The sequence below is a fragment of the Chrysochloris asiatica genome, unplaced genomic scaffold, assembly GCF_000296735.1.
Source record: "Chrysochloris asiatica unplaced genomic scaffold, ChrAsi1.0 scaffold00152, whole genome shotgun sequence".
Taxonomy (NCBI): domain Eukaryota; kingdom Metazoa; phylum Chordata; class Mammalia; order Afrosoricida; family Chrysochloridae; genus Chrysochloris; species Chrysochloris asiatica.
In genome coordinates this window covers 1,736,016-1,746,752 of record NW_006408670.1, presented here as the reverse complement: position 1 = coordinate 1,746,752, position 10,737 = coordinate 1,736,016, and the positions used below count along the sequence as shown (strand labels likewise).

At 37.8% G+C, this 10,737-nt stretch overlaps 1 protein-coding gene across 1 annotated transcript in view; it reads right to left on the bottom strand.

Annotated features, from left to right (window-relative positions):
* Window positions 1-10,737, bottom strand: part of LOC102815014 (hephaestin-like) — a 138,114-nt gene that overhangs the window by 107,363 nt on the left and 20,014 nt on the right. The window contains exon 6 of the mRNA XM_006870803.1: window positions 3,313-3,481. Coding sequence (XP_006870865.1) covers window positions 3,313-3,481 — 169 coding nt within the window. The remainder of the gene's footprint in view (window positions 1-3,312; window positions 3,482-10,737) is intronic.

Sequence of the window (10,737 nt, the reverse complement as noted above, 5' to 3'; positions counted from 1 at the left end):
GTGGAGGTACAGAGAAAAAGAGGAAGACCCCCAACGAGATGGATTGGCCAAGTGGCAGCATCGATGGACTCAAGCATGGCAACAGTAGTGAGGTTGTCCCAGGATCGCGCAGTGTTTCGTTCTGCTGTGCACAAGGTCGCTATGGGTCAGTATAGACAACAACAACTAATAATCTATTAACTTTTACCTCCATTTAAGACAGTCTATTGTATCCTTTAATCTACCTGACCTCCTCACCACCTGGATCTCTGTTCCTATATTTTCCCCTTCTTTTACATTGTTATTATTTTGATCTTCAGTTGACTGCCAGCTCCTTTGAATTCATTGTTGTAATTTTCTTCTGTCTGGACTCTGCTATCTGTTGTCTGACTTTCAGGTGGTGATGCCATGTCTGTCAATCTCTGGTTGTTGTCTGTTCTTGGTGGTTTTCAGTCCAAAGAACTCCCTTTAGGATATTTTGAAGTGTTGTATTGGCTTTGACAAAATCTCGTAGCTTCTGTTTATACTGACATATTTTGATTACACCATCATATTTGATTGACAGTTTTTCTGGATAGTCGATTCTTGGTTGGCAGTTTTTTTCTTTTAGGGTTTTATATATGTTTCCCCATTGATTTCTTGCCTGCATGGTTTCTACTGAGAAGTCAGAGCTTAATCTGATTTGCTTGCCTTTGTAAGTAACACTTCTCTTTTCCCTGGATGCTTTTAGGAATCTCTCCTTGTCTTTGATTTTGAAGAGCTTGATTATGATATGTCTTGGTAATTTTCTTTTGGGTCTACCCTTCCTGGGGTACATTCGGATTCTTGAATGTCTATTTTCTTATCCTTCAAGATGTTAGGCAAATTTTCTTCCAGAATCTCTTCAACTATCTCTCCTCTGTGGACTTCTCTAATTCTTCCTGTTCCAGAATGTCAATAATTCTTAGTTATTCCTCTTCATGTTATCCAGTATGAATCTTAGACTGGTTTCAGATTTTTTTATCCTTTTTTCTGCTTGCTCTTCAATCTTAGCAGTATTAAGAGATTTCTCTTCCAGCTTGTTGGCTCTGGCTTCCATCTCTTTAATTCTGCTCCTTTCCCCTTTCAGTGTACTGTCCATTTCTGATATTCTATTATTAATCATCTGGACCTCTTTTTGCAGGTTTTGAATTTTTTCCAATGCTGTATCAATCTTGTTTGATTGTTCCCGTAGTACTTTCCTGACTTCTTCCTTATTTTCCTCCACCCTTTTTTAGAGCATTTGAATTTGTTTCCATATCATTCTTCTAAATTCCTTCTCAGGAAAATCCAAAGCCTGCTCTTCCTCTTCTGGAAAGCCTTTGTCTTCCTGAAGCTCATTTGTCTCAGTTACTCTTTTCTGTTTTTGGACATGTTTTGAGATCTTTTTTTTTTTTCCCTCTATTTTCAGTAGTTAGTTGGGTTTTTAATGCTTAAACTGATGTTTGTTGCTGTTTTTTAAGCTTAATGAGTGTCTTCTGGTGGATATGACCAGGAGATAGGCTTACCTTTTTGCATGTAATGCCTAGCAACTTTTATTGACTCTTGTCTCAATGGTGGAATATTATGGGGTATCTTTGTAGCTTGGCTATATGGCCACAATTGCTGTCTCTTCTTGAGTAACATAGGGAGAAAAAGCTCCCACCTCCAGGAAAAAACTGCCATCAAAAGGACCCAAAACAGAAGCAATATAAAAGCAGAAACAAAAACCTCCACTCTTAAACAAAAATAAAACCATAGCCGATTGGCCAGTTGCCTTTGCTGCACAGGTATTGTGCATGCACCGTAGAAACCTCCAGCAGTGGGTGGGGGTGTCCACTTGCTCAGGCCCCTCCTCTAGTCACCACCTTAGAGGTGTACCAATAGCTATTGAAAAGTTAATGGAGAAAGATTGTCTCTGAAGGTCAGTTAGGTATCTGCATGTGCACAGCGTAATTCTTGAAATAGTTTCATCTTTTTATGTTGGGGTTTTACAGAGTGTTTTTGAAATAGTTTCATCCTTTTATGTTGGCGTTTAACAGAGTGTTCATATGGCTTGTCTGTCTGGCCAGACCTTTTTCCTTACTGAGTAGGCAGGAGTATAGGGTCCTGCACAAGTTAACTTAATAGGCTGTGCCCCAGAGTCAGATGTCATAAGCAGCCATCAAAGTTTCAGCCCGTGGGACCAATTGGGTTCTTTCTCTCTGTGCTGTGTGAAAACTGTAGGCTCAATGCTGGACCCTTTTGGGCATGCACACCCACCCACCTGAAGGCATCCAGGCTGGGCAGGAAAGAGGAGGAAAAATGTGTAGAATCCCTCCACACCTTATTTTACAAATGTCACTGTGCTGATTTTAGTGCTGGTTCACTGTGTCGGTCAGTCTGTGGCCCCGCCCTCTGAACACAGCCCAGGTGGACAGGCTGTAGTGGGAGTCCCATGTCCTGATCAATTCCTAAATCAAAATATTTTCCTTTATACAGTGATTTTTTTCCCACTGGTGGGTGCGAGAAACTGATGCCCTGCACCTTATACTTGATCCAGAGCTCTGACACTATTCTGTGAAAGCAGCTTCTCTGGATTTTCAGTCCCTCCCCTACAGAGCCTGTTCTACCTGATTCTGATTCTGCCACCTCCAAAACCCACACTCCTCACTCCATTATTTCTTGCTGAAATAAAAAGCATGAGTACCCTAGAAGCTTCCTTTATGTTTTTTGCTAGTTATCTGCTGTCTCTTTGTTTAAAAGTTGGTATCAATTATTTCCTAGTAAACTGGCATTTGTTGAGGCCTAGCAACTAAACAGGACACTAATCTCTGGCTCTACCCTGCCCACATCTGGATCATGGATGAAACAGAAGAACTTGGAGAAATTCTTCCAAAAGAGTGGAATAGAGTGACCACAATTCAGATAACTTCTCTTCTCCTTACATTTCTCTGTGTTCTTTACTTTCCTGCTCAAATGCCTACTATACACTATGGAAGAAAACGGAAAGAATAAGATGATAAATGATATGATAGAGAAGAGTTTGAGTAAAAGCCTGATGTAGGATCTGGATTCACTTGGGTCTTCCTATATAAACATATCCTAAAAGCCCAGCAGGACAAACCTAAAACTCTGTTAGAACCCCTTGCTGGTGAGATGACCTAACCCTACAAAAAACTTCACTATCAGCAGCTTCCCAAGAATAAGGTTCCCAGGGTCCCACAAGAAGTTGTCAAGTAGCCCTAGCCAGATAATATTTATAGCCCCTAAGTGAAGTTAGATGTTCTGGGGAAAGAAAGAACAGGTGTCTGGAACTGCATGCAGGAACAGGGAGAGGGGTCCACTGCCTCTTACCTGCCTGGCTCCCTTAAACTCTTCCCAGTACTCCCATCATGCCCCATTGGGCCATAGTCCCATTGAATTTCATGGGCCTCAATGAAGTACTGCCGGACTTTTCCTGTTAGTTTGTCCACAGGAGGGTCTGTGGAGCAAGATTTGACCTTGTAGAGTGCTTGCATGCCATCTGGGAAAAAAAACAAAAACAACATTATGGCTGGCCACATTCCAATCTAAAGTATTTCTACTCAGCTGACCCATCTTCCTCCTCCTAGTTTGCCCCCTTCCTATCCTATACTGGAGGTTCTGGTGTGGTGCTGTAGGATCAGCACTGGATATCTACCCAGAGGTTGGTAGTTCAAACCCATTGACCACTCTTTGGGAACCCTATACAGGGTGGCTACTGACTCAATGACACTTAAATATAGCAGCCCTATATTAGACTCTTAACCACTGCCCAACTTTGTTGTTGCTGCTGTTAGGTGCCATCAAGTCAGTACTGACTTAAAGTGACACCATGTACAACAAAACAAAACACCATCCAGTCCTGGGCCAACCTCACAATCGTTGTTACATCTGAGCCCATTGCTGCTGCCATTGTGCCAATCCATCTCACTGGGGGTTTTCCTGTTTTTCTCCAACTCTCCATTTTACCAAACATGATATCTTTCTCCCATGACTGGTCCCTCCTGAAAATATGTCCAAAGTATGAGAGACAAAGTCTGGCTATCCTGGCCTCCAAGGAGCACTCTGGCTCTACTTCTTCCAACACAGATTTATTTGTTCTTTTGGCAGTCCATGTACTTTCAATATTATCCTCCAACATCATAACTCAAATGCATCAATTCTTCTATGGCCTTCCTTATTCACAGTCCAACTTTTGCATGCATGTGAGGTTACTGAAAATACCATGGCTTAGGTCAGGCACACCTTAGTCCTCAAATTGATATCTTTGCTCTTCAATACTTTAAAGAGGTCTTGTGAAGCAGATTTGCCAAATGAAATACATTGTTTTATTTCTTGACTGCTTATTCCATGAGTGTTGATATGAGAAAAATGAAGCTTTTGACCACTTCAATATTTTCTACATTTGCCCAACTATGGGTCACATGACACTGTTTTTCAAGAACCTAGAGATAGGTTATGGGGTTTAAACTAGAAAAAAAGGAACTGCTTTCTCTGCAGGCTATAAAAGTAAAGGTGGCAATAATGATTATTTGGGGACTGTTCTAGGAAAAGGTCTTTCATGATAAGGTTTCTAAAAGCTATGAGACTATATCATAAAATTATTCTAAGTCCTTTCCTCAAGAGTTAGTCAGTCAGTTATGACTATGTAAGGGATATTTAAAAACTGAAGTTCTTGATATGAATACATATGGCTGCCCTAAGTCTAAATCACAGCTCCATTATTGCATTAAACTGACTCATTATTCCTGTCTTGGCAGCAGGTTTGCATTGCTGTAACATCACAGGGTTTGACGACAGGAGACATTAGTTCAAGTTCAAGCTTTATCATTCTCTGTATGACTTTTGTTGTTAAGTACTGTTGAATCAGTTCTGACTCATAGTGGGTTTGAACTGCTGACCTTGTGGTACAAACCAAGTTTGAAGTCCAGCACATTAACCCACAGTGCCACAGGAAGCTTCAAATATAATGGAACACTTTCTATACATGGGAATTCAGTTTCAGATTTGGGATTGTCTGGAAAACCTAGATCCTAAATAATGTCTCCAAATGTGTTGCTGCTGTTGTTGTTAAGTGACAACAAGTCAGTTCTGACTCATAGCGACCCTGTATAGGGTTTCCAAGGAGCAGCTGGTGAGTTTGAACCACCAACCGTTTGGTTCAAACCAACCTTGCAGTCCAGTGCTTATCTCATAGCAACACACCAGAACTCTTCCAAATGTGTAAAACTCCATAATGGTAATGGATGTTGCAGTTTTACATTTGCTTAGCAGTTTACAGAGATTATTCAGTTTCATTATCTCGTGTGAACAAAATAACAACTTAAGGATATTCCTAAAAATCTTCATCTCCATTTTGTAAATTAGAAATCTGATGTATGAAGAAGGAGGAGGAAAGAATAATAATTTTTACTGAGTATGCATTCCATGTCAGACTCTGTATCAGGAAATTTATACATGTTATCTCCTTCAGTCTCCATAATCTTTCTCTGAAACAGGATTTTAAAGTCCTCTGTTTCAGATGAAGAAAACTAAGGACAAGAATAGTTAAATAACTTAACTTGTCCAACATCAACCATTTTTGTCAGTGAAACTTCATCTCTCATGTTTTAACTGAAAATCTTGAGTGCTTTTTTTCTTCTATTGTATCTACAATGTTGGTACTATCATCCCCCTGGTGTTTCAGGTTCAAAATTATATCATCTCTCTGAAGCATCATTGCAACTATATGAATTAGAAATTATTATCTCCATCTTAAGATGAGGAAACAGAGACTCAGAGAAGTAACATGTCTTATAAAAGGTAGCTAAGCAAGTGGCAGAACCAGAATTTGAATCCAAGTCTCCCTGGTTCTAAGGTCTATGTGTGTTCCACTATCATGCTGTATCTCTACTCTCCATTTCCATTTATGTTTTCCTACCTATGAATCTTTAGGAACAAGACAAAACCCTGGATGATGTCCCTTAATGTGTCAAACTTACCACCCCAGCTTATTATCTTTTCAGTCTGTATCACCTCATTCACTCACATATAGTTTCACATAGTCAAATGTCAGTTCCCTGATGTCCTTCTAAATTACCACATATTAAATACTTTTAGAAAATAAGAACTAAAGGGTATCTTAGCAACTTTTTAAGCATTTCCCTCATTTTATAGAGTGGCAAATGAGGCCTAAAAAAGGGAAGGATTTGTCCCAACTCACACAGTGAGCTCTCCTAAGAGCTGAAACCAGAACTTAAACATTTTGACTACTTATCTAGTCCTCTTTCCAATACCTCATATGTTCTTACTTACCTCTGAGTCTCTTCAATACGCTGTGCCATGGCTTAAAAATTTTTTTCCTTTGAGAACCAAATCTCAAAGTCTACTGCTGTTGGAATCCAACTAGAATGCCACTACTCATCTCCGGTACTCTATGGTCTCCTGAAGGATCCCTATTGTCATTTAATATATACTTCACTCCCTGTTCAATCTGTTACAAATACCTCTAGATATTACTTTAGAATTCTGAACAAAAATGTAACTTAAAATCTACCTTTCTCCACCACCAGCAACAAAATACATATTTTCTACAGTGCATATGGATTACACTTCAGGATAAACTATTGTTGTTGTTGTTAAGTGCCATCAAGTCGGTTCCGACCCATAGTGACCCTGTACAAGGTTTCCGAGGGTGTAAATCTTTACAGGAGTAGAAAGCCTCATCTTTCTCCCGCGGAGCTGCTGGTATTTCGAACTGCTGACCTTCAGGTTCGCAGCCCGATTCGTAACCACTACGCTACCAGAGCTCCTTAGGATAAACTATACGTTAGGTCAAAAAAAAAAGTTTCAAAGTTTTAAAAATTAAAATCATAAAAAATATTTTCTCAGAATAAAATGGAATGAAACTCAAAATCAATAGCACAAGAAAACAGAATTTAAGAAAAATGTGGAAATAAAACAACATACTATTAAACAACTAATGGATTAGGTCCCAGAAAAACCTGAGCTGGCCAAGAAAGGGACATTAAAGTCATACTAATATTTTGCTACAGATTTTTCCCCCTTTTTATCCTTCCTTCATTAATTTTATGTGATTATAGACTTACTACCAAATCTGTTTGTTTGTTTGTTTTCCTGTTGATATTTTGTTTTGGGGTTCCAATTTTACACTCAGGGGGTGTTTCTCTATATTACCCAAGAAGAGACTGAAATTGTGGTCATAAAGCCAAGATACAATCACATCCTGTAACATCCAACCATACAGGCAAGAGCCAATACCAACTGCAATATACCAGATAGACAGCCAACATAGCTATAATTACCCTGAGTTGAGTAATAAGAAAAATCAAAAGGGAAGCCCATCTCCTGATCACATCTACCTGAAGGCAATCAGAAAGCTCAATAATACATCAACATATATTTATTTAATAATTGAAAGCTTCATTATTGAAGAGGCCCAAGGGAATTTAAAAAAATGCCAATTTTGGCATATGTCCAGAAAAAAGATAGTGTAACCGACACAAATGATCTGGATGTAGAGCTAGATTTCCCACTGGAAGGAGGGCAGTCTTTGGAACTGCCAGAGAAAAAAATCAGGAGAATAATATTGGAGTGCATCCAAATGCTTTACAGAGGGTTTGAGAAAAATAAGGAAGAAGCCAAGAAAGTGCTGCAGGAACAATGAAATAAGGTAGATACAACAATATAAACCATTCAAAACCTGCCAAAAGTGGTCTAAATGATTAATAATAAAATATCAGAAATGGACAATATATTGAAAAGGCAAAGAAATAGAATTGAAGAGATTGAAGCCAGAACCAGTGAGCTGGTAGAAAAATATCTCAGTACTGTAAAGACAGAAAAGTAAGCAGAAAAAAAAAGATAAAAAATTCTGAAGAAAGTCTAAGATTCATGTTGGACAACATGAAAAGGAATAACTTAAGAATTATTGGAATTCTGGAACAGGAAGAGTCACACAAGTTCACTGAGGAGATAGTTGAAAAGTTGCTGGAAGAAATTTTTCTTAACATCCTGAAAAACAAAAAGATGAGCATTCAAGAAGCTCAACGAACCCCAGGAAGGATAGGCCCCAAAAGAAAACCACCAAGACAAATCATAATCAAGCTCTCCAAAATCAAAGACAAGGAGAAAATCCTGGAAGCAGCTAGGGAAGAGAGAAGTGTTACTTACAAAGGAAAACAAATCCGGTTAAACTCTGGTCTCTCAGAAGAAACCATGCAAACAGGAAGGCAAAGGAGACACATATATAAAACCCTGAAAGGAAAAAAAAAACCAAAACTGCCAACCAAGAATCGTCTACCCAGTAAAGCTGTCAATCAAAACAATGGTATAATAAAAGAATTCCCATATAAGCAGAAGCTAAGAGATTTTGCCAAAGCCAACCCAATACTTTAAAACAACCTAAAGGGAGTTCTTTGGACTGAGAACCAACAAGAACAGACAACAACCAGAGATTGACATACATGGCAGCACCAAACAACTCAATAAATAGATGGAAGCATCCAGAATAGAACGAAACTATAAGAATTAATTCAGAGGACCTGGGAGGTCAGTTTATGTTCAAAACAATTATAATGTGAAAGAAGGTGAAAACATAAGAATAGAAGCCCAGGTGGTGTGGAGTTCAAGTAGACTGAAGGATAAAATAGACTTTTTAAATTAAGGAAAATGTTAATAGAATACCAGGTAACCTCAAAGAAAAATAATACTTCACAACATACCAAGAAAATGAAAATCCAAGAAGAACATGGAAACAATAAAACTATGAAGAAACTGACAAGAAAGAACACAAAAACTTGAATATGGCACAGGACGGCCTGCAGAAAAAAGAAACCAGCAGCACCACAAAAAAAACCCCAAAAAACAACAACAAAAAAAACATAATGGCAGCAATTACTTCACACTTATTAATAACTACACTGAATGTAAACAGATTAAATGCACTAGTTAAGAGACAGAGAGTGGCAGAATGAATAAGAAAACAAGATCCTTCAATATGCTGTCTGCATGAGACACACCTTACACACAAAGATAAAAATAGACAAAAAGTTAAAGGATGGAAAAAAATATACCAAGCTAATTGTAATCAAAATCAAGTAGGAATGGCAATACTAATCTCTGATAAAATACACTTTAAGGCAAAACCCAGCATAATAAAAAAATATGGACATTATCTCATGAGTAAAGGATCAATTGAACAAGATGACAAACCATAATAAATATCTATGCTCCCAATGAAAGAGCTCCAAAATATATAAAGCAAACTCTAATAGATATGAAGAAAGAAATAGAAAACATTACAACAATAGTGGTAGATTTTAATATACCACTTTTCAAAAAGGATAGAACAACCAGAAATAAACTCGACAAAGACACAGAGGAATTAAACAACACAATCAGACAACTGGACTTCATAGATGTGTACTGAACATTAAACCCAACAGCAGCACAATACACATTCTTTTCCAGTGTGCATGGAACATTCTCTAGAATACACCTTGTATTAGGCCACAAAACAAGCCTCCATAAATTTGCAAATATCAAAATACTACAAAACATCTTCTCAGACCACAATGCTATCAAATTAGAATCAACAATAGGAAGACCAAGGGAATAAAGTCAAATACATGAAAACTGAAAAACACCCTGCTTAAAAGCTACTGCATAATAGAAGAAATAAAATGTGAAATAAAAAAATATCCTAGAAACAAATGAAAACGAAAACACAACATATCAAAATCTTTGGGACATAGCAAAAGCAGCACTGAGAGCTAAATTTATTGCAATAAATGCACACATCCAAAAAGAAGAAAGAACCAAAATCAATACATTAACAAAACATCTCCAATGACTAGAAATAGACAATCAAAGTAAGCCTTCCGTCAATACTAGAAAATAAATAATAGACATTAGAGCAGAAATGAATGAAATAGATTACAGAAAACCTATAGAAAGAATCAACAGGACAAGGAGTCGGTTCTTTGAAAGGATTAATAAATTTGATAAACCATTGGCAAATCTAAAAAAGAATAGAGGAAAAAGACACAAATAACATACATAAGAAATCACATAGGTGATGTCACAACAAAACCAATAGAAATCAAAAGGATAATAACAGAATATTTTGAAGAATTGTACTCCAAAAAAATTGAAAATCTAGAAGAGAAGGATGCATTCTTAGAAAAGCATGACCTAAGGAACTCTGGTAGTGTAGAGGTTATGAATCAGGGCAGTTCAAAACTACCAGCTGTTCTGCAGGAGAAAGATTAGGCTTTCTGCTCCCGTAAAGATGTAAAGCCTCAGAAACCTTGTGCAGGATCACTATGAGTCAGAAATGACTCCACGTCATTTAACAACAACAATAACTTAAACTTAGACAGAGTGATATAGAAAACTTGAACAGACCTATAACAAAAAAATAAATTGATCATGTCATCAAAAAACTCCCAACCAAAAAAAGTCCAGGTCCAGAAGCTTCATTGGAGAGTTTTACTAAACATTTAGGTAAGAGCTGTCACCAATTCTACTTAAAGTACTTCAGAATATGGGAGGAGATGGAAGCCTTACAAATACATTTTATTTAAGCAAGCATTACCCTCATACCAAAACCAGGGAAGGACATCACTAAGAAAGAAAATTATAGACCAATATCCCTCATGAACTTGTCTTGTCTTGTCAGGTGCCATCAAGTCGGAACCGACTCATAGCGACCCCATGCACAGCAGAACGAAACAATGTCCGATCCTGGGCCAACCT